Source organism: Euwallacea fornicatus, chromosome 7 (genome assembly GCF_040115645.1).
Source record: "Euwallacea fornicatus isolate EFF26 chromosome 7, ASM4011564v1, whole genome shotgun sequence".
Taxonomy (NCBI): Eukaryota; Metazoa; Arthropoda; class Insecta; order Coleoptera; family Curculionidae; genus Euwallacea; species Euwallacea fornicatus.
Genome location: NC_089547.1, coordinates 51,177 through 76,307, shown reverse-complemented (window position 1 = coordinate 76,307; position 25,131 = coordinate 51,177). Strand labels below are relative to the sequence as shown.

General features: G+C 34.7%; 2 protein-coding genes across 10 annotated transcripts in view; one reads left to right on the top strand and one right to left on the bottom strand.

The window, feature by feature from the left end:
• Positions 1-23,691, bottom strand: part of mys (myospheroid) — a 28,303-nt gene extending 4,612 nt beyond the window's left edge. Inside the window, exons 1-10 of one of the 3 annotated variants that reach the window (XM_066283900.1) lie at positions 23,586-23,691; positions 18,830-19,007; positions 18,465-18,777; positions 17,652-17,880; positions 17,367-17,451; positions 13,417-13,587; positions 12,067-12,621; positions 11,389-11,622; positions 10,332-10,619; positions 9,538-9,676 (exon numbers count right to left, since the gene is read on the bottom strand). In XM_066283900.1, coding sequence (XP_066139997.1) covers positions 9,538-9,676; positions 10,332-10,619; positions 11,389-11,622; positions 12,067-12,621; positions 13,417-13,587; positions 17,367-17,451; positions 17,652-17,880; positions 18,465-18,777; positions 18,830-19,000 — 2,185 coding nt within the window. In that variant the 5' untranslated portion in view covers positions 19,001-19,007; positions 23,586-23,691. Of the gene's footprint in view, positions 1-9,537; positions 9,677-10,331; positions 10,620-11,388; positions 11,623-12,066; positions 12,622-13,416; positions 13,588-14,935; positions 15,021-17,366; positions 17,452-17,651; positions 17,881-18,464; positions 18,778-18,829; positions 19,008-23,484 lie in introns of all 3 variants that reach the window. The other 2 variants (XM_066283898.1, XM_066283899.1) reach the window with 2 other exon arrangements.
• On the top strand, positions 960-8,986 carry LOC136340122 (equilibrative nucleoside transporter 2-like). 7 transcript variants are annotated; one of them, XM_066283916.1, is made up of 10 exons: positions 1,834-1,974; positions 6,857-6,951; positions 7,059-7,280; positions 7,332-7,605; positions 7,665-7,715; positions 7,765-7,944; positions 7,996-8,286; positions 8,348-8,433; positions 8,502-8,698; positions 8,746-8,986. In XM_066283916.1, the coding sequence occupies exons 3-10, from the start codon at positions 7,173-7,175 to the stop codon at positions 8,888-8,890; spliced, it is 1,332 nt and encodes a 443-aa protein (XP_066140013.1). In that variant the 5' UTR covers positions 1,834-1,974; positions 6,857-6,951; positions 7,059-7,172; the 3' UTR covers positions 8,891-8,986. The 7 variants fall into 7 exon arrangements, with proteins under 7 accessions (XP_066140014.1, XP_066140009.1, XP_066140016.1 ...); XM_066283917.1 differs by lacking the exons at positions 1,834-1,974; positions 6,857-6,951 and adding an exon at positions 960-1,086; XM_066283912.1 differs by lacking the exons at positions 1,834-1,974; positions 6,857-6,951 and adding an exon at positions 1,102-1,332.
• Positions 23,692-25,131: the final 1,440 nt, after the last annotated feature.

Here is a 25,131-nt window from a genome sequence, read left to right as displayed (position 1 = left end):
CAGCTAATGAAAGAATAGATACTACCTTCCCGTCACACACACAAAGTAAACTTTTCAAACAAGGTGTCCCACACTGGATTCTCAACTTCCATTCAGAATCGACATTTTTATGGGCAACAAACCCGAAGAGGCGAACTCACACATGGGGTGGCCAGCGCGAAGTCCCGATTTAAGCCCGTTGAATTTTTTCCTCTGGGGCCGTATCAAGTTATGTGTGCGAAACTTCTGTAGCCACCGAAGAGGACTGTTAGGACGAGACGTGGCAGTTTCTCTGTTCGTGCACATCTTACAATCGGTGCGCGATTCAATGATTCGAAAAACAAATTTGGGTAACCAGGTTGGGGTCGTCATTTTGAACCTTTACTACAACTTCTTTTTTGCATTATGTTTAATAAAAATTAATCAAATATTGAAGTCTTTGGATGTCAACGAGCCAACAATACGTTTTTAGAAAAAAAATTAGTCTGGAGCCAAAACGGTCCATTTTTGACAAGGGATTTATGTGCAAAAATTGTTCACCGCAATGTCCCCTTAACCTCCCTAAGATTGGTGCAACCTATTTGGAACATCCTGTATATTTCCGATTGTCATTTACGTTAAAGACCGTTAAGTAACGTTTTGCGACGCGAACCACTAGATCGGCCCTGCTACGGACATTTTTGGGCCGTGTGGCGTCCAATATTTTTTAACGACCGACTTTATAGGACATTTGACTCGTTATTAATATTTCTGTTTTTCAAACGTTAACTTTAAGGTAGAAAAACTAAATAGAAATCATCTACTTTCTGGCTGGTCGTGAAAAGGCTCTATTCATCGCTTCAAGTGTATGCATGTTTAAGATTTTAATATAACGTACCGGAAGACCAAATTAGAACATTTTCCATTATCTGCTAAATCCCTAGACAATACGCATACTTGGAATCTACTTGAAAATCAAAATAATCGCAAATATTTCAGACATGTATGTAGGTAATCAAGCTTCTTATCGTCTGCTAAGGTATTTTATCTAAATTATTATCATCACCTTTATCGGAGGCAATTAAAAATGTGGCTTCTCAAATGTTATCACAAAAATAAGGCGTGTAGGTAAGTATTTGCCAGTTGCTACTACTTTATATAGCTATGGAATTTGGAATATTTGCTTGCTTACTCAAATCTAATAATCTCTTGAAATAAATGTCGTAAAGTTGTGCGATATTTGATATGTGCTAATCGGTATGCAGTTCTGCTTGACTCCTTTAGTGTGGCCAGAAACTTTGTCAACTTTCGTCTTGTATCAAACATAACCGTCAACAGTGAATAATCATGATTGCCCAAAAACTACTGGACAAGGTAACTGATCAGAAGGACTAATCGAGTTTTTGTAATCTTTTATGTACCAAGTTGTACACTTATCCAATATTACAAAATTTTACAGAGTTTAAGTAGTCAAAGCTAGCGACAGCGCTAGCTTTGCAAATTAGCGATTAACGCACTATTTCAGGTGGTACAATACCCAACGGATAAACCAAGAGTCCTCCAAATCTAAATATTTTTTATGTCTTCCTTCTCCCCTAATAGGCAGGAATTTCTCTACTTGTTTCATTCGCCAGAAGTTCTATACGAGGCGGTCCCTAGGGGTGTTTCGACATTTAAGGAGCTGATTCTATGGATTATTCTAAGACGGAAAATGTCATATAGTAAATATCGGAACATCCTTTGGACCACCCTGCATATGAATCAGGAAAGCTCACATAGCGTTCCGATGTCCGTAGCAGGGTTGTTCCCATCCAGTAGGTATTATATTGTCAATATCTCATTTCGTTTTTGGTGATAAAATTATTTTGATAAAGTACATGATCACAGACCGATACCCATTTGGTTTGCAGTCCCTATCAAGTTGACTAACGTAACGCAAGTTTAGAACAAATATACCTCATTATACGCATATTTTATTTGTTTTGTGTTATTTTCAAATTCCAGGAACGAATGCACGTAAGCAGATATGTTTTTCTTAAATTATTTTTAGTTAAGATAACGCGGCAAAAGACGGTCTTGGGTTACTACGTTTTCTCACATATCACAATAATCTGGAAAAAATAATCCTGCTTAGGCCCATTTGTTCCATAATAAATTAAACGAGCTTTTGCTGAGCTAGGGCCACATATACAAGGTGTTCGTTTTTTGAACTCGAACACGTTTCAGTTGTTCGAGGAGGGCCGCCGCCGGTATAGTTAGTGATAGTTACGCAACTAAACACGCTCATTTACGTTCCTGGTTTAAGGTCGGAAAATTTTCGAGCAATGTCCGGAATATCTGCGAAATACCGGTGGGTTACGAACTGCATTTTTCTTAAATATTATAAGAACATTAGAAGAAAATGAAACTGCGGGATTTTCATGGATTTGCGACAAAAGAAGCTTTTTGCAGCCTGCTGCAGTGGCAAATACAAAAAGTAAAACCATAAAAACAGTCTTCTTTTTCATTGAAAAATTTGAAAAAATTTACTACTTGCGTCATCAACTTATGGGTGGTGTATAGTAGAATGAGGAATGAGGTCGAAAATCTAAATGTTAAAAAATATACAGTGTCCGATTTAAAATTGAAAAGCTCAAGTTGTGTCTGTCAAAGTTGAAAGCGACTGGTTTTAGATCGTAAATTTACTCTGAAAAATATATTTTTTAAAGAATACCAGGTCTGTAAATATGAAACCGAAATTTTTTAATAAAAAGTATAACTTAGCTGCGCAATAATTATAAAAAATATTTTATTCGAAATATTTCCCATCGTTACATATACATTTTTCCCATCTCTCTGGCAATTTGTGGATGCCACGCCAAAAGAACTGTTGTTCTTTTGAAGCAAACCGTTCATCGAGCCATTTTTGAACTGTTTCGTAAGAGGTGAAGTGCTGTTCTGCAAGAGCGTGTCCCATCGATGCAAATAAGCGATAATCAGATGGTGCTAAGTCGGGAGAATAAGTCGCATGCGATAGTACTTCCCAATGAAACGTCCCAATCGTTTCCTTCACCAGTTTTGCAGTGTATGATGGTGCATTATTATGAAGCAATATCACCTTGTGTTGCCGTTCTTGATATTCTGGTCATCTTTCCCGCAAAGCTCGATGCAAGTCCATCATTTGTTGTCGGTAACGTTCAGTATTAACTGTTTCTCCAGGTTTTAGCAGCTCATAACAAATTACGCCTTTTTGATCCCACCAAACACAGAGCATTGTTTTCCGTCCATATCGATTTGGTCTTGCTGACGATGCTGATGGTTCGCCTGGAGTTACCCATGATTTTTTACGTTTGAGATTCTCAAAATAGATCCATTTTTCATCACCAGTCACAATTCGATGAAGAAATGACTTTCTGTTATACCTGGTAAGCAACAATTGGCAAGTGGTTTTTCGATTTTCTTGCTGTCTTTCATTGAGTTCATGTGGAACCCATTTTCCTATCTTCTGAATATTTCCCATAGCTTTCAAACGAATGGAAATAGCTTCTCGTGTCACATTTAATTGGTTCGCTAATTGTTGTTGCGTTTGAATATCGTCCTCATCTAACAAAGCTTGCAACTCGCCGTCTTCAAACTTTTTCGGTGGTTTTCCACGCTCTTCGTTATTGACGTCAAAATTGCCACTTTTGAATTTTTTAAATCACTCATAGCACTGTGATTTTCCAAGGGCATGTTCACCCTAAGCTTCAACAAGCATGCGATGTGAATCTGCAGCCGTTTTTTTCAAGTTGCAACAGAAAATCAATGCTGTCGGCAAATCGTAATTTGTAGGCACAAAATTCGACATACTCAAAGCTATTGCAAACTGTACTGCAGTATTGAACCTGTATTGTTATGATTTGAAAATCATTCTCAGATGTAAATAAGAGATATAGTACTTTAATAACACGATAATATTACGTATATTGACCACTAGGGATATTTGGAAGCAAATTCCGGTTTCATATTTACAGACCTGGTATTAGTAAAAGAGTTATCAGCACCAGTCACCAGCTTGAGAATCCCGGTATTATATAAAGTTAAGGTGCAAACACTCGCTGAACCAAATGGCATCGGTCAGAAAAATGTAGTTTCATTATAAATTTACATCTTTGTAGTTGTTTTTAACACTTCCTTTGGTATTTAATTTTTTTTTATTATTTGTAATAATAAATTCACCAGTCGCAGACTAAATATAAGGAAACACCCTGTTCGGGATGATCCAACGAGTACTAAAACAAGATCGTTTTCCTCGCAATGCAGCTAAACATCCAACAATTCGTTTCATTTTCTCACTTGCTGCTAACAGGTCAAAAGTAAAAATGCAGTCTATCACTCCATAACACGGATTCATACAGGTCGTTCCAAAAAGATTGTATTAAACTTAAAAACGTTATTGCAGTGCACTACTTTTGCATGGAAATCTGTAGTCAAAAATTAGACGTTTTGGCGCCAGAGTCAGTTTTGTTCAATAATCTTCTATATTCAACATAAGTGAATAAAATAAAAACAAAAAAATAAACACTTTTCGTATCCTTTGTTTTATTACGAACGTTTATTAAAACATTCCTCTGGAGATACACAACCTGCATATTTTGTCCATACTGTGCAAGATCATTTAAAGCAATATTTTTATGAGCGACGAATCGCAAGATGCTGATCTATCAGGTGGTCAGTGCAAAATCCCGATTTAAGCCCGTTGAACTTTTTTCGCTGAGATTTCATTAACTCGTTGGTGGATGAAACTTCTGTAGGCACTCAGTTTTAGGAAGAGTGATGACAATCTATCTGTTCGTGCACCGCATCTTACAACTGGTGCGCGATTCCACGATTCAAATAAAAAATCTAGATAACCAGGTTGAGACTTGTTTTTATTATATTTAGTTTTTGCGTTATCTTTAATAAAAGTGAATTAAATATCAAAGTCTGCTAGTGTTAACAAGATAAAATTATGTTTTTGAACAAACATGACATTGGAGTCAAAACGGCTCATTTTTTTATTGGGGGTTTTTATGCAAAAATTATTCACCGCAATGTCTCCAATAACCTTTTAAGGCGTAACTTTTTTGGGACGCCCTGTATAAAATGCAGTTGTGTAACACGATGTGAAAATGACCATTATGTTCGCATAACACACTAAAAGAGACCCGTATAGCACGGTAAAAGAATGAAAAACAAAACAAATGGAAGCTTTTATTAGTCAACGACCATAAAAATTGTTGTCTTGAAGTGTCTTAAACCTGATTATTAAGAAATAATCGTTTTAAAAACAACAAATGAGTTAATCGCTTTGGGATACAAACAGATCAAATATTTGTATAGTCTAAGTAACAGGTACCACATAAACTTATAATAGACGTACGTATCTATCGTCTAATAGGAGGATCGACTGTATCCTTTTTTTATACAACACGTGAATATAGGGATAACAGGTGTATCAGTTCTGGTGTTGATAGAAATGGAAAATAAACTTTTTCCAATTTAAGATATAAAATTAACTTAAAAAAAATAAAAATATATCAAAGTAAACCAATAACCGAAAATCTGAAAACGACAAAAAATGCGCTATTGCAAATGGCCCCGAACAAGGTATACAAGTGATATGGAAATTTTCTAAATTATGATCAAACTGGTGTCTGGTACCACATTCATTGCTTTCATAATGTAACATAATTCCATTTTTTTATTGTAACAAAGGGCTTAATTTAGTATAGCACCGATTGCATTATTATTATTCTATTCTATAAGACACAATAGTCAATTATTACTACAGTGAAAGGGAAGAAATTTTAACTTCAACAACATTGAAAGATGTAGAATTTGATACGTAAAATTCTATGAACGCCCATTTGTTAAGGAAACCATTATTACAGATGTTGCGTAGAGAGTCTCCTTAAAACATTCAATTAATTCAACATAAAATTAAAATTAAATTAAAATAAAAAAAATAAATTAAATTAAATTATAACTATTATTTTATTTACATAGCCATTAGTAGCAAAAAAGAACATTGATAGAAAATTTTGTTATTATGCCCACAAACAGATAAATCAAAGCTTGTCAAAATGCTTCATCATACACCTCATTCTCAAAAATTATTTGCTTCTGGCGAATAGTCGTTACGGCATGATTTGTTACAATAGGAAATTTTAAATTCCGGAATTAAAAAGTCTTGGACTCGATTGAATTGGGTTGGAGGGGTAAAAGAGCTTGGGATCAATTGGATTTAATTACGGTATTTTTTTAAGTATCACTGCTGTTCTGTAAAGGAAGGACTCGCGTTATCGGCAACCGATTCGAGATTTACAGGAATGCGAATAATGTTTATCTTAACAGGAGTATCTGAGTACAAAGTTTACAAATTATCGTGCGTGGCCAATAATTAAAACTACGAATGCATAGGAATGTAATATGAATTAAGCAGTAGCTGAAAAAAAGTGCATTTCTTCTAGAGAACGTATGTTGCTTTGACTACATTAGTTTGACTATTAAAACATCACGAAGATTTAGTTGGCCACTGCTGCTTGGAAATGAGAGTAAAGCAAAAATTGCAAAACACCAATCAAAATTAAATCTAATAATAATAATAATAATAATAATAATAATAATAATAATAATAATAATAATAATAATAATAAATATTGGTGTTATCTTTTCCTTGTAATAGTGGGATTTACAACCACGATTTGGAATGAAAACGATTGTTCTGCATCAAGAAGTGCCAAATCGATATTTTCAGAACTTGCTCCCGTACGTTATCACACATTATCATCGGTAACATAGAATTCGATTTATTCGGTCGAACGTGGAATAAAATCGTAACACACGAGAATTCCGTGTTTAATAGAGTCTTGTGAGTTATCAATATTAATTTTGATAGCATCAGGGTCCTGCACTAGAACAGCTAGCCATTCGTATGATTATTTCGTTTGGAACGCAGTCACAAGGCCGATATGAGGAAACATTCAATTTACGGTAATAAACTAGAAAACACGTACCTGTCCAATAAACATTCTATTAAGTACATTAAAATTGGCGACGCCTATAGGTACCAGTTGCTCTGCATGAATTGCTTATTTCAGATGACTACCACTTGTTATATCATACGTGCGTCTTTGAGTGAACAATGAATTTGAAGGACCCCATGTCAATGTGGTTATCAAGAAAGTCACCTGTAGGAAAACAGTGAAGCAAAGATGAATATCCCTAGCATCAAAGACACGTACTACATCACTTATGGTATCTTCTATTTATTAGGGATACTGACGTTCATACCCAACTATTTCGTCATTACAGCTAGCAGAGTGAGATTAAGTATTCTAAAAGAGGTCCGCGTTAATATTGAATGCTTACAGTATTGGCAGTACAAATTCCGGTTTATGGGCCGGCAAGACGCAGAGCATCCCGACACAGGTCCAGGCCCTCCTGGCCAGAGAAACCTGTTGCAAATCAGCTTTCCTTCGTCCTACTATCTAGTGTCCCAATCTTCATTGATTATTTTCGTATATTTAACGGGGGCCTACTCTAAAAAACTCCCGCCCCCAGACAAGAGGATATCGGCTGCCCTCTTGTGCACCTTAGTTTTTTACTCAGTAAATTTAATTTTTTGCCGACTAGTCACCGATACTTGTAAGTTTTCCATCCTCCTACAACTCGGTATTTCGTCATCCAACATTAAACTTTTGCAGTCCAAGTGGCTTTCTTCTTCATTGTCATGTGCATTGCCTGTTTTCTGGCAGGTAAGTACAACATAGTTGATGGGACCAGTAAGCATAAAGTAAATTTCAGTTTGCAGCGCAGTAATACTAGTGAGTTTATTTGAGATGGTGCGCAAATTCCCTCCAGAATACTACAACGCGATATTAACGGGACAGGCATTGTGTGGGGTTATATCAGCTTTAATTCAAATCCTCACCATTAGCCTCACAAACCATCCAGCGGATGGCGGCCTTATATTTTTTGGAATTGGTAGGAATTTACTTTAACAAAAGCCATACTCAACTAATTCGAATCAATTAGGCACTTGCATAGTATTCGTTACCATTGTCGTGTACTGGTATTCAAAAAAAAACTCCCAATATTTCGTATATAACATGGGCAACGATGCTACAGTAGAGTGTACCTTTGAGCACCGCAAGTTCTTCCCCAGGATATGGATGAAAATAAAATCGTCATCGCACTGGGCAAAAATGTGCGTAAGTTCCCTTATTATCGTAGTAGGGACCACGGCAATAGTCTATCCAGGTTTTATGGCTCTGGTAGTGGCAGATGGGAACACTGGTGATGGGAAAATTGAAGATGGCTGGGTTGGTACGCAACATCACAAAAAGGTGAAGGTCCCTTGCAAGTAACGTCTCAATCATTGTTTCAGAAATGTACTTTGTTCCTGTGATAACATTCTTGGTGGCGAGCTTATGCGATTTAATAGGACGCCTGTTAGCTGCACAATATCAAATGGTAGGTACTCAAAACTCCAAGTTTTCTACGCTACCAAACAATCTGTGACACTTATTCGTACATTTCAGCCCAGGAATCAGATAGCGATATTAGTACTGGCAGTTCTTCGGATTGGTTTTTTGCCTCTGCTAGCACTTTCAAATAAACAGCCCAGATCACGCTTTCCTGTCCTGTTTTTCGATATACCTTACATCATATTTACAATACTATTTTTGTTCTCGAACGGGTATTTGATCAACCTCTGCGTCACGTTGATACCCACATTGTGAGTTTAAAAAATATTCTATAACGTACTAATAAGTTCACTGATAGGAATCTTTTGCAGAACTCAAACGGAAGAGGAAAGGACATCAGTGTCCGTTATGTTCGTGATATCAGCAGTGTTTGCAGTAGCATTCAGTTCGTTTTTAAGTCTATTACTTGTGAATCTGATATAGGAGGGAGTCTCACAAATTAGGGAATTTAGAAAATTCAACGATGTTACAATCGTTATTGTTTATTGCATATTATAACTGTTAACGTGCATCTAGAAAATAAATTTAATTAAAGCCAAGTCAACTGAATATAATTAAGCGGTAAAGTAAATGAGGTATTAAAAAATTCTACGTAGTTATATGCTGAAGTGCGTGTTAACGTGAATAAAGAATTTAAAACGAGCGTCAGAGTAGTATGATCTGACCATCACTAGATCTCAAGCGGATATCGTGATCTGACTCATAATATGAATTGTCCTTTAAAGCAAACCGAAAAGCCATTACATACAAAGGATTACCTGAAGAAAGAGCTATGGGGCGGGCAATAGAACGAGCGTTTCAGCGGGTAGAATACGTCCTTTAATCATTTGTCACCATAAACTCCAAAATACATTCGATTTTTAATCCCAACAACAAATGTTTTGAGAATTGATATTGCCTCAATTCATGTGACTAAGTTGTTAGCCATCATTAAAAAATCTCAAGTAGACGTTAAAATATAAGAGGTATGTTGTGGATAAATTCATATGTTATCCTTTGTCTCTTCAGATATCTCTCAATAAGCAGTAAATAGCAGTAGTACTATGTCGACACATTTGACTCGGCATCGGAAAGAAGAAACAAAACTTACCTTCAACTTTATCTACAGCAACGGGTACGGGTACGTTAGTACAATTGGCACTGCAATCTGACGGCTTCTTAAGAGGCCCCTTTTGATACATCTGACACTGAACACAATCTCTGAACTCTAAACATCTATCAGGGCAAGTCTGAAAATAGAGAATAACAAGTATTATGTATGAATTGTCATGACCTTCGTGAAAGAAAATCGGTTGAGTGGAATCAGAACTGATACTATGCTATAAGAATAGCGTAGCTATCACCAACCGTATAGTTCTTTAATATACAGACACATATACAGGTACCACCGGTTCAAGTTGAAACCTAAGGATTGCACAAGTGTGAGAAGGACCGCATAAGGTTTAATGTGCGTCTGACGAGGACCAACGAAGTAGGATGCAAGGCTAGAACCTGACGTCTTTACTTCAATGTTTAGATTAGTATCATTTTCTCTACCTTTACACGGCCATGATAGTTTTTAAAATAATCAGAGTAAAAAGTAGGAATATAAATAAATAAAATAAAAACAATTAAACCATTACTAGTATTTATATTAGTACACATTCTGAAACAGTGAGAGATTAGTAATGCAAGACTGATTCTGTCCACGTTAGTCGATACCTTTATAACCCCTTCGTTGGTCTTTGTCGGAGACATATTAAACGTCACGCGGTTCTTGTCCTACTTACTCAATCTTTATGTTTCCACTCCAACTAGTTATACCTGTATAGCATTTTAAAGCATAAGCTTCATAAGGTGGCGCATAGGTGCGCAATTACTCTTAATTCAAAGCGGATAACTCACCGGACATTTCTCACAAAATTTCCCCGAATATCTACTTTCTTGGGTGTCCTCACAAACACAAGCGCCACACACGCAAGTCCCATGTCCCGAGCAAATTTCTCCACCAATTACGTCCGGTGGATAGCAACCTGCGGTGGATTCCTCGCATGCACAATTCGGCCCTGTCCAACCTGGTTTACAGCGACAAACTCCACAGTCACAGGTGCCGTGGGTTTCACCACTGCATAGTTCGCCCATGTGCCTCTCGCAACTGAAGTTGTCACACTCACAGTAGTCACCGTAGATGCGCTAAAATATCACGATAAAGTTCTAGAATGTGCGAAAAGTTAAAATAAATGATTCAGTGTTGCAATGTTAAGGTATTGAGCCAATGGTAAGCTTTAAAACATTAGCCATAAGAGAAAACCATGATCCAGACATGTTCAGCATGCGCAAACCTGCACCTACATGTACAGGGTATTCTACTGAAGTCCATATTGATCAATTACCAAAAAAATATACTAAGAGAAATTTGAAGATGGGACTGAGTGTAACAGTTCATCGATGAAACCTATTATTATGTAACTAATGTTGAAAACAGCACTCGTCACACGAGTAAGACAGTTTGTTGACACGAACCGAAAACTGACTCTTGATTTCCTACAATTCTATTTTACCTTTTTAAAACTTAGCCAGAAATAATTCTAAAAAAATAGTTTCTTTAATGTTGGTATGAAATTTAGAAAGTGTCAAAGTTTGATAGAAGACAAAAGTAACTTTTAATCTATTAAAATGTGAGTTATAGAGTTTTTTAGTATTTGCATATCTGTTTTTAGTATAGTAACTTAGAGAATAATATTGTAAGCAGTTAGAACGAAATGATATTTTTTTATTATAAGTTACTGCATTGTTAAGAATCAGTATGAGGCTTAATTCAATTGAGCCTAGATGAGCCTGACAACTCTCTTATCACATAAATTTAACCTTAAAACACATGTCAATTTCTGTCATAACAAGTATGACGCAATGTGTTGAGTTTCTAGGACAAGATGAGAGAAAGTACGAGAGACAAATTTACCTCCATAGGCCCTCTAGATTCACATTCACACCTTCCGCAAATGCAGGTACCTCTGCCCGAACACTCCACTCCGGTGGTACTATTTGGAGTAATGCAACCTGTGGTTTTGGGAAGGTTGGACACTTCGTCAGCGCTACATTCACAATGTCTGCCGAAGGCGCCGGGATTGCAGACGCAAATACCGCACTTGTAAGTACCTTGAAAGTGGCAAGCTGCCGCATTTTCTTTGTAGTACTAAATAGAAGAAGTTATTATTTGTAAAAATATTAAAACAAACCATTAAAACGTATTTATATTTACCATTATGTCAAGTATTTTTATGGTTTAAATATTTTTTTTAGGGAAAAAACATATGTGCCTAACACACAGTGTGCTACACGGGTTTAGTCACAAAATCTAAGATTATCAAGAATCGTAATAAAAATATCAATTCCATATAATGAATGAAAAAATTATGAAAAATGATAATAATGAATGAAAAAGAATGAAAAAAAAATTAATCTGAATCGCCGCAAGTTCTTGGAAGACCCTGTATTATATTCGACATTTTTAGAACGCCCTCCGATATGACGTTACACAGTGGACCACCAAAAGTATCTCTCTAAATGACCCGAACCCCTACTTTGCAACTTAAAACTTTAAAGATCAATCAAAACGTCTTACAAAATCCTCCCTTACCTTATCTCCAGGTTTTTCACAGTCACACTCGCACAACATCTCCAAATCAATAGTCAAACTTTCATTGATCCCAACAGGATAAATCTGTATGGTCTGGAAACGGTCCTTCCTCTCTTTGGGGCACTTCAAAACTTCAATATCTATTTTGAAATTTATAACATCTCCCACTTTAATATTTCCACACTTGTTGGTGTTTACTAAGGCACCAGTGGCATTAAGGCACTTGGTGAAGAACCGGATGCTAACTGCACTAGAAGCATTGTGTTTCATTTCCAGAGAAGAAGATATCTGTTTGTACTGCTCTCTGATGAGTTCCACAATGTTGGAACTGTCTTTTTCGAGTTTGGCTACGGAGGCGCCTTCGAGATGTTTGGCTAGTTGGTTATAGACACCGATTGTGTTGCCGGTAACGGCAAATATAACGTTTATGGCGTTCTTTTTGACGGCGAGATTAATTTGTTCTATTGAAGGATAGTCTTGATAGGAAGATTGGCTGTAGTAGCCTTCATGCGAAAGGTGACAGCTGCCGTCGTTAGGCTTAACAATACCACCCAGCTGGAAATTATGCAGTTTGTAAATCGGCAATAATGTCAAACTAAATAAATAATTGGCAAACTTCAAACTCAGAAGAAACTGAAGAAAATGTCACTTGAAGGAAAAAAGATCGTAACAGAGTACACAGAGTATTATTTAAGTTCTCAACCAAACTTCAAGGGACAATTCTAAGACGAAAAGTTTATATAAGCATAGGTCCGTTAATGCTGCGTTTACAAGATGCAGAGTGTCAAACTTTTTTTTCTAATCGTTTCTCGTAAAAATCTTAATTTAATTAAATAATAATCCTTTAGACTATTTTGATAAAACATGACATTTAGTTATTGTTAAATGTTTTTTTATTAAAAAAATACATACCATTTGTTTGGGAATACTTTTAATAAAGCACTTTCCTTATTTTTTTTTGACGTTACTCCTGTGCGTGCCACTAGCAAAAGGAAACAAACAGTTTCTAGCTTAAAAGATTCATTTGTGCTACATTAAAAACTATCACCATCACATTACTTTGCGTCTTTTTGTTATTTAGAAGTATTTTTATTTGTAACAATAAAAAAAATGTAACACCCTGTATCTTGAAGACGAAGCATTATCAGACCAACGTTTCTATAAATTTTTTGTCCTAGGATTTCTCAAAGAATCGCCCCTTGAAATTTGACTACCTACTTAAATAACACCCTATACGTTATTTTTATATCATTACATCCGAAATAGAAGTATATAATTCCGGAAATAAAAATTGATCACGACGACAATTTTTCTTAGTCACTTTCAGTGCAAAAAACAGTAAATTCTCACCTTTCCATCTCCAGCATAATGGAAACTAGCATCAGTCGAGAAGACCAGCAATCTCCTGGCCCGTTCCCTCCAGCCTATCTCATTCCGACAGACTACTGCCTGCATGATTGCATCGAAACCTCCCTCTGGTGCGTCCAAGTTTCCGGACACATTAGCTTGTTTCACCATATGCTGATGAGAAAATTGTATTATTCATTCGGACGTAAAGGAATTCTCGGCAAGTATATTTAAAAGGTTAACTTTTGTTAGTTACAAAATTATGTAAAAGCCTGAAATCTGTACAAAAACAGAAAATAACAAATTAAAGAAAAAAATCATTTTAATTTATGAATTAGGTATAGTTAATGTATACTAATGGGCAGTTGCTACTAAACTATGTTATCCATCATGACTTTACATTGTGACCAGATACACGTCATATCTGGATCTTTAACTTGAGATCATTTGATGCCCGGAAATTCTTTTAGGAAAAAATATATTTAATAGGAAATAGGCTATGATGTAATTCGATGGTAATACCAGTAATCTCTTACTATAAAATGACATACACCATATAATAATACATGTTAAATCAGTAAATCATGTGTTAGAGACAATAGAAATTCTATACAAAAAATATATAATAATAAATTTTAGTAATCCTGTTCCACTATTAATAAAATGAAGATCTAAGTACAATTCGCCTACATGCATGGTTAGTAGTCCCCCAAAGAGAGCTAAACATTTGAGGTCAGAAATTAGGCGAAGAACACAACATATGCATATACAGGGTGTCCAAAATTTGACTACCAATAATGGGATCGCGATAACCTTAAGAGTTGGTGCGTCAGTTAAATGTGGCTAAAGCTGTGTTTTCAGTGGTGACTAATATCCAGTTTAATATTTTACAAATTCCTATTCGTTAAAAAAAATCAGGCAAAAAGCAAATTTGTCAATTTTCAAGTTTACTTATATTTTCCCGACAAACTTACAAGGCAGAAGTAGATACTTCTTCAAAAAGGGTTTTTATGCCAATCCTGTAGTAGCTTTCGTTCTCCAACGCATTGGAGTTCAAATTACCCTGTACGGTAGTCCAAGGATAGACCTACCTAGGTATGAAACAGCAAATAGGTTTCTTATTTTCATAGATATATAACTTCATATATAAGTTCTAAATTTTCATTATGCGTTTCGATATTCCAGCAGTTTAGAAGGAATTTATAAAATATTGAATTTAGATAATAACCAACACCGAACACCAAAATTTTGCCTATGTTTCGCCGACTCTCTATCTCTCTCAGTACTACTCTGTACTAACTTCTTGTTAATTTAGGACACCCTATACATAAGAAATTCAAATGTAATCGTTTATTTCAAATTTTTTTAGGACGAATTATAAAAATTCTTCATACAGAAATAACTTAGTTAAAGATAAAAATCGTTATCAGCAATGATTATTTATTTAGTCAAAATGAGTTATAGAAACAGTTTTGTTTTAGTAAATGTTATTTTGTCAGTTCAGGCCAACTCATTCACTTACAGAAAATTGACGAGTGTTTTGAGACAAAGTCATCATGTTCTTATAGCCGTAGGGGGCCGCGCATTCACCGCAAGGATGCTCTAAACTACAAACCATAAACAAGACTAACATCAAGATGCAAACAACTGGTTAACACAATCTATAGTTTCAGAGCAGCGGGAATAGATCAACTTTATTTTCCGCAGATTGCACAGTGTGCACAAGAATTTTTTTTCTCTGATAGAAGAGAACCCTAGAAAACTAAGTAAAGGGCAATGTGACCAAAGGTCCTTCCAAATTCAAATAAATGGACGATGTTTGTACATAGTTCTCCTCCTCTAAGAACAAGGGTCGCAACCTAAAATGGACCTGAACTTTTCATTGAATTTAGCTAGATACCGATTTATTTTATTATCTAAGCAGCGAATAACATTATTTGCATTGAGTTGTTAAACTACCTTATGCTTAGTAAGTTCATCCTTCTTCCTTCTAGCCAGCAGTAATCCGAGTGGTTTCCTAATGCCCACATGCATTCATGCTTAAAATAACATATACTTTCGACTCAAAAACGAAAAAACAAAATTTCGAACCTCTTTAATCATTATACAGTTTGACCTATTTTAAAGGAACCAGTTAAATATCTCGTAAAATAGTAAGAAAAAACCCGCAGGTGAACTTGTCGACGTCAGGTAAAGGGTCTATTAAATATCATTATGAATTGGTGGATTTAATATCCCAGAGTTCGATTCGTCATTTAATTCTAAATAAAAATGGTACCGAGGTCCAGACGTATTGTCTATATACCCATAAAAACTGAATTAGATGGTGCAAGGGCTTCTCAGAAATACCTTTGAATGCACATTGGTAAAAAAGCACATCGTTAATTTTAACCTAAGTCAAAGCTTTCTATTTTACCGTTTTGTCCACATTCTGTTTATTAGTTGATGAACAGATTAGCATCTCACTGTTTATATCTCCTTAAAAGTTGTTTAAATAGTTTATGTTATTTTCATGGTATTTACTGTATCTTGGTACTTCTTTACATCCAGAGATCTTACAATGTCTTTCTGCTTGTTACTAGTTGTCACGCCATGATTTACTACTCTGCTACATTATTATGTAGCTCGACTGAGATATAAAAGTTCCTATTTAAGTGAAATGCAAATTGCAATGCTTCTCAAATAACCATTGATCCCTGATTTACTTTGCGAGCTGGAAGAGACTGTCTGCTAATATTAAGCATCTGGTCCAGATGGTTCAGTCAAAACTCTTCGAGACATTTCAGGACGCGCACTTTATATTTATTTCCGATTATTTTTAAATTGGAAAATTGAATGATTTTCCTATACATGGTATAGCACATCGTCATGGTGATATTTCAAAGGACGATAGCACTTCGCAAAATAATAAAAAAATACTTTAAAACTGAGTGTCAAAAATGCTCCATTTTTGACTTAAATAGCTGCAAAGTTTCGCATTTTTCTCATATTTTGTGTTTTTCTCATGCATTCTTTTAAGTAAAATTTTCGAAATTTTGTACATCTGTTTCTTTAAGGCCCTCTACAATAAAATGTCCAAATTGTCGGTAAGCATATATAGAGGGTCATACTTTTTCGGGTCAGGGACAGTTCTAAGCTTTGTATCTTTTTTGAAACACAATATATGAATTTTGTTGCTAAATTAAAATTTTCTCTTCGATTCTTTAACTTTTTGGTCTTTTATAGGATTTTTCTGTTTTTCACAGTTTCCGTAGAATTTGCAAAAATATCTATCGATGCACATTAAGAAACTCCAGTTTCTAGTCTGTAATATAGGACCCAGGCCATTTCACAATTTTAATAATTTTATTTAAATTTTTGATCGAACTTGATACTGAAAATTTAGAGATTAACTCGAGGCATAGGTGAGAAAAACTCAAATATATGAGAAACAATATGAAACTTTGCCACCCTGTATATCAAACATGTTACATTTTCGAACATGGGTCCATAAGCATCTATTTTATTATTTTGCAGTACTTTCACTCCCTGAAATATCTCCATGTTGATATGCTTCTCTCTATATGTGCTATGAGTTGGGAGACATTTAAGGGGTTCTTTTAACTTATGCCATACTTAGTATTTGATGGTTCTTCAATGACGCTATAAAAGTAACATCATGGTAATCTGTGTGCATCTAGATTCCATTTTTGTATGGCACAAAAACCAAGTGAATTCAAATTACTGTAAACCACTCATTACTGCGTCCCTTCGATAAGTCGACTTTGGACCATAATACCCCAGATCCATCGAGCAAAATAGTTGCTACGTATACAATTTATAGTTAAAACAAATAGATACTAGATACACCGATAACACGCACATGCATATCAAAGAAACTAGCGTGAGATAAATGAGAAACATACTAAAGAGATGAATAAGGTATCCGTGAACCTTACAAAAAAGGGACTTACTGAAAACATATATGTGTTAGTGTTCAAACTCATATGATGGTGAAATCCGTAGGGTGCCACGCACACGTCACAGGGTCTTATCAACCTATAGACAAAAATTATGAAGAAAAGGACAACACAATTGCAAGCGCTGCGTACAAAACAGGAAATAAGATATTAAACTGTTTAAATATATATATATAAATTTTTGAACTAATTGCCACATTTTGAATAATCACTAGCTTGCCAGATTGGGTCAGTAGTCAAAACAACTCAAGATATCAACATGAATAAAAATCGACTTACTTTTCCGGCAACGTACTGACATAAGGCATGACAACCTTGTCAACAAAGCTGCCAAAGCCTAGCTTGAAGTTGGACGTGACCTGCTGCATAGTATAGGCCAATTGGTCCCCTAACGAAGACAGCTTTTCCTTATCATCAAACATGGACCTGCTCAAGTCCATAAGATAATAGAGATCAACGGGGTAGTCTTCTGCTTGAGTGTAGCTCATGTATACACTATAAGATTGTCCTAGAAAGACGTTTTTATTTTCTCTAAAAATTCCTGTAACAAGGGGAAATGTTGCGCTTTCCCGCAAGAAGTTGCCGTTGCCCGAAATTTCGTTTCGCGTTTTAAAATCGAGATAATAGTGTCAACCAGTACGGCACTTAAAGGGTTTTTTAATAGCTTTTTGAAAATTCATAAATTCAAGACGGCGTCTATAAGAATTTATAGCGTTAACACATAGAATTCTAAAACAATTGAAGATCTTTGACAAGTGATCAGCTTGATAACATGTCGTCACCTTAATGACAAGGCGCATTCAAAATCACTTTCGGCTTTTATAAATTCTTTTCTGAAAAACCGTAGCACCTTACGTAATTTTTAAACTACACATGAATTTCTCCTAAAATTCTCTAGAGCTCTATCCGTATCTCTTATGGTAACCTCGATCCCCATACATGTTTAACCAATTTTGAATACACAGTAACACTATACAGCTCCATCAAAAGATAAAGTGGCATTTTCCTGCCGTGAATGACGGAGGAATATCCACTCTTCCAAATATTACCATATCACGATCGCTTTGAACAACCCATTCTCTCTACCCTTACTTGCTCGTAACTTCAAACTGATCCTCTGGGGCGCAACCTGCACAATCTGATGACCTCCCGACATTCCCGCTGTTGGGGGATACATCCGTGATCCCTTGGCTTGCCAGTTTTCCGTAGCACTCCAGTTACCCTCGACCCCAATTCCCCAATAGTACTGGCCTTGAGATGACGTTTGCTTCGCCTTAGATAGTTCCAAGTTAGATAATATGCTGATTATGTTGTCAGGATTCAAGGTGTATTCTTCTTTGCACTGTTCTTCTTTAGATGAGAGAGGGAATGAAGGTTGAAAACATCTAGCGCTCCCACTAAATTCCTGTATAGAAAGTTACAGAGCATCGAGCATTGTGATGATTTAGGATATTTACAGGGTCGAAGCACCAAGCACAGGAAGGAGTCTGGATGCATTCTTGGCACATTCCTTTGGAGGTGCAGGGGTTTTGGGCTGTAAATCTTTGGGGTATTTGACCTAACACTACAGTTGATGTCAGAAGTATTAGGCAAAGGGTGGTGATGCCATGTTCAAGGATATTTTCCATTGTTCCACTGGAATGAAATTTTACTTTTTTAAGGAATAATGCCTGATAAAATTAACATAAAATAACAGGGGAGAAAACCTCAATAGTTATTTGCATAAGGGAGGAAACTGCTACTCTTATTCCTTTTTTTTATTTACGTTTAATCTGTTGTATATGCGCGCAATTTTCGGACATCTTATATACCTAATGATAAACCTCGATTTGGTGCAAGAATGGGAACAAGATTAGGCTTAGCGCAGCTTTTATTTTCAGACTTTACAAAGGTGTGTCAATATGAAATTCCCAGAAAACGTGTTCACAGACGACAATTTCATTCAATACCGTAAAGGGAAGATCGATAAACCTCAAGGTAAACGATTCTTATAGGTCATCGACTTCGTGCGATATCGAGAAGGAACATTTCGTTTACAATCACCTAAGCCGGAACTAGTTCACCATTTCTCAATTGAATACCGGAAGCCCCGGCACTATCTACGGTACCCTCGCAAGCCGGTAGGGTTCCATAGTACTGGCTTCAAGAGGAACATAAAAAAACGTTTACTTTAATAATTTCAATCTAATTAGCCATTCAACAAAAATTGGACGAGAGGGTGCAGATACAGCAATTTTCATAAAATTCTATATGAACACCAAACGTTTTAAGCCCAATGTGGAGTCGGTGAGAGTCGTAGATCTCAGATTTTGCAATGCGTAATAAGTACTTAATCTCCACAATATACAAAGCGCTCTCAGAAGATATCCACGTTTTTTTCCATTTAAAGAAACCTATGAAATAAATTATACAAGGTGTAACATATCAATATCGAGATATTTGAAGGAGCGATAGTGTTCTGCAGAATAATAATAAAATTTTAATAGACTCACGATCAAAAAAGCACTATTTTTGATGTGCATGGTGACAGAGTTTCACATTTTTTTTTCATTTTTGCGATTTTTCACGAATGTCTTAAATTTATTTTTGGCTTAGATTTATCTTTATTTTAGAAAATTTAATTAAATGTTACAAATTGTTTCAAGTAATGGATAAGTAAATCAGATGATTACCTTTTTCCTTACTTCCTTAAATTACTACGTTGCATCGATGAATTTTTTTGCAATTTCTATAAAAACTATGAAAGATAGGAAAAATCTGCAGATAATAGAAAAACTAAAGAATTGAAGAAGGCATTTAAATTTAGTATTAGAAGTCACATAGTGTGTTTAAAAAAATATATACTAAGTATAAAATAATAAATCACCCAAAAAACAACACCCTGTATAAAGTTACCAACGATTATGACATTTTATTGTAGAGGGTCTTAAACAAAATAGGTGTACAAAATATCAAAAATTTAATTTGAGGCATATGTGAGAACAACGCAAAATATGAGAAAAAGTGCGTTTTTATATGTAAAAATTGGTGCGTTTTCGAACATGGGTCTATCAACATTTTTTAATTATCTTTCAGAGTACTGCCGCCCCTGAAATATCTCCATAACAGTATGTTACACCCTGCGTATTTGATCAGCAAAAACCTTGCAGTCACTGAAAACTTCAATATTAATCTAGTCGTTAACATTCAAACGGCTCTTCCATGTAAAACAATTTTTCAAATTACGATCCTAGAGCAGTCTCCGTCGGGAGCACTGTCCCCTAAGATCCGGGACGGGCATCTTCCCCCCAGGACCTTAGGGGATTCCCCAAAAGGATCTGATTAAATCTAGTATAGATAACTAATATGTCGGCCCAATACGTCAAATAATTACGTTTAGGGTTCCTGAAAGGACAAATACAGCCCACGTGGAGATACTTTCCTGTATCATTTTAAACTCTAGTTTCCATTATCCACGTTAAAAGTTCGCGAAACATCTAAAGGTTGGATAAGTAATGAAAAAAAACAGTATTCTGCGTGTATAAAGAATTTATTCACACGCAATTGATACAAGAATTACAACCTGCACCAGTATGAATGTATATAAATAAATATAAAATAACCATAAATTCAAAAACAAAGCCATCATCAACATTAATAATTTAGGTACAAATAATGCACATACGAATGATAGAATTTTTAATTAACAATCACACCTTGATTGATTGTTAGTATCGATCGTGACTTGAGGAATCCACAGAGCTGGCAATCTTTGTTACTAAACACAAGTAATGAATAAACTGGACAGCAATGAGTCTATTGTTGGAGTCTATTTTGACTTGAGCAGTATGGTCTGAAGGGGCTGTGAGAAACACTTCTGCAGTCGTAGTTGAAGGGGAAGTCTCAATCGGTACTTGTAGTTGAAGGTGGCATACAGTCTGTGTTGGACCCACTGGGGCCCTGCAGGATTTGATTCAAACTACGGTTGATACATACTAGCCGGCGGAGCTCAAACTGAACAAATTATATTTCTTAATCTGAAGACTAAGAGATTCTCTCCTTTTCTAACATGCTTTGCAAGTAGAAATATATAGTAAGATAATGCTTCAGCTATCCCCTAATGTATCTGACAGGGTATATTTCAGCAGATTGGGGATCTTGACAATCTCTGGTATTTACTTTTTGTCAGGATGGATGTTTCTAAAGTAAAGAGGAACCTGTACCCATCCAAAACCAATGTAAATAGTCAGTCACAGAAAATGTGGGTGCACACCAGGAACAGGGGCAGTTTAGATATTCTCATCCACAACTCTAAACTTCTCAGGTCTGAATTTTAGCACAGGACAATTAGAGTGGGTCAACATATGATTCCAAAGTTCAAGCAAATAGGAAGTATTGAGAAGTTAAAAAAAAATCTTCAAAATTTTCTTTCTTGATGACTGCTACTATACAATTGATTTCTTAGACTTCTTACTCTCAGATTCCTTCGATAAATTATTTAACTTTTCTAATTATTCTTGCAGGTACTTTATTATTTTGTGCTTTTGAAACAAATAGATCGCTCCACTTCTTTTTGAAGTTTCTTCATGCAACACTTTCTTAATTTTGTTGGAAATAAAAAAATATTATTATAATAATAATCAAAGTGTAAAAAGGATCATATTTAAAACATCAATATTTTGAAAACAGTTAATAATCAGAATAGGAAATATTATATTAAATACTATTTATGGCCACATTGTATATACACTTGGAATCATAAAAAGATGCTCTTTAAGAATTTTCAAAAAAACAATATTTTATTTTTGATAACTTTTTCTTTAATCTAACCTGTCCTATGTTAATCAAAAAAATATGTATATATTTCTGATTAACAATTTTTGAAAATTTTTGGAAATAAACCCAATAACTTATGAGTAATGGTGATTCTTTAAAAACTACATCGAATTATTATAAAAAAAAACTATAAACTGAACAAATTTTAAGTTCTAGCATGATATGAAAATCAAAGAGTACAAAACCCCTAAAATATTTTGAAGGTGTTAACACTCCTGTTTATACCAGTTAAATCTTCAATCTGAAGAGAATATGTCTGTTACGCCTCCTCACAAAAATGAAAAATTCTGTTTTTGCTTTTAATATGTCAGATATGTCTATCACTTTTTAAAACTAACATTGAAAATTTACTCTAGAGAAAACAATTGGATGAGGGTGTGTACATGAACTTTTACCTTTGGTTTGTGCATGCTCGTTTTTCTAAGCACTGATTATTCTAATATTTATTGTTTAGTTTAATAAATGTTTTTTGTATTTATCTGTATTAGTGTGCAATAATTTTGCATGCTACAGAAGAACTGACCTTTCTAGCTTCACTTTTTGTGAATGTATATTATTCACAAATAAAGATTTTATATTCTACTAAGTGTTCTACAACAAGAGGAAGATACTTTGAAAGATGATTAACCTAGTGAATTAGTATAATGATTTGAGAGATTTCTAACAAACAATGTACTCTAATAAGGTCTGAAAGTGACAAATTTCAAGAACGTTGGAGAGATATTTATCACTCATGGATAATGGATAGACATGGATAAAACAAAATTCAAAGTTATGTGGGTGACAAAATTGGAGCTTAAAACTTGTTCATAATTGGGTGTAAGTCTTGTGGAATACCTACAAACGCCCACACTTCCACACAACCAGATGATGATATTGCTTCTCAGGAAATATGTTTCATTACAAATTATTTTAAGACAACACATTCAATTTTCACTCAGGATGAGGTCAGATTTATATATGTTCATTGAAAAATGTGCATTCTACAAGGTTTTTGAAGATGAAATTATCCAGCATAAGAAAAAAATTTGATATATTTGGTTCAAGAAAAAGTTTGGTCATAATCCTTAATTGAAAATATTTTTTTCATTGGTTGATAAAAATTTAGTTTGTGGAAGATTATTTTAGGGGAGAGTAAAGGTACTAACGCTACTGATAAGAGGTATAAAAGGAATTGGGACACTATGAGAATATTCAATATTTTGAAATGTTTAAAAATAGACTGGTTTGCTATACTGTTGTTACACCTATTTGGTTTCCATTTACGACAGGCTGGATTTAACTAGAATTATCTTACCTGTGAGATAATAATACAACAATTAATTCGATAAGATTATCAATTATCACAAAAATCACATATCATTAGTTTTAATTTATTACAGGAGAAAACAAACACACCCTCAGACTCCGTCAAGGCTCTTTGCTATGCCTATACTGTTTGGATATAACTAGTGACGAAAAAACTTGACAAGACATTAACGCATTCACCTTTTTAGATATTTGTTAGAGTGAGATGGCAAACTGACATTTTTGACATTGAGTGTAGTACGGGAACAATCTTGCTGAAACGCTTAATTACAGTAATTTCGATTTCTTTCTATAGGGTGTTCAAAAATTAATGGTTTATAGATTATTAGAGTATTCTACGATTAACTATATATATATATATTTCTTTTCCTTTAGAAAATATTGGAGTTATAGGCATTAAACCCACACAGATTAATGTTATATCGACAAATTGTTTCGATATGTTAATCGATATGTTTCGTAATATATATCGATATAGCCAATATATCATTGCTAACCTAACTTTCCTGGGTAGCGTATGTTTCTCTTTAAGATTTGATATTTTCAGTAATTTTTTCTTCATTTTTTATTTTGGGGTACTATTTTAGGCGATAGGTGTTACTGTAATAGCAAGAGGCAACAACACGTACTCGTTGGTTGGTGTTAACGTCCAAAGACATGCCAGAGAGTTAGTTCTTTCCAGAAATGTTTCTCTCCCGACTATTCCAGTTAAGTTCATTAAAACGTGAGCATGTTTAATCGCCCTATATTTCGCATCATTATTAATAGCGAGACATTTCAGTGGGATCTCCAGTAATTAAACGATGGTTAACAACTCAACCCCAGCAAATTTCAAATATTCAAATAGCCCCCTTATTAAACCATTGGATCTACCAACAAAACTATAAAATTCAAAACCCCGTTTCTATAAAAAGTATTATAGACCTTCCAAGTGGTTTACTGAGAATACCACCTCTCATAGAACCCATTAAAATTCAAAATGAAATAATTGTTCCTAGTACGGAAAATTCAGAAATTCCAAAATTAGCTGTTCGAATGATTGTTATAAGAAGAAAGAAAATGAAAAAACACAAGCTTAAGAAATTGCGAAAGAAGATGAAATTTGAATGGGCCAAGGTGAGTGTTTTCTATTCCAAAAATGTATTATTATAATCTAAGGATGATTTATTTAATCCTTTTTGCTGTGGAGTACCTGAATAGAACCATCAAGAATATATCAATTCATTTGCTATTCTGCTTTTATTTGATAAAATTATTTAGCTTCTTGTCAATAGCTGCAAACAACCACTTATGTATTTTAATCTCACAAATATACAAATATATGTGGTGCATAACAGTTTCACAGAATTCGAAATTATATGACCATGACAATGAAAGGATTAAATTACAATTGAATCAGTTATGATATATAAAGTGCTAGTTCAGACAAACTGTACTAAAGAAAATACTACTTAAAAGAAAATGTCACTTTTATGAAGATTGTCTCTGTTGATAAAATGAATGCTCATTAAACATCCTTTAAAAACTTAGTAATGCTACAGTGGAGGAATAATAAATTGAATATATCATTCAATTTTGATAAATTATATTTCCTTTATAAAATAACTGATTGAATTATGATGTTTAGTTCACCAAT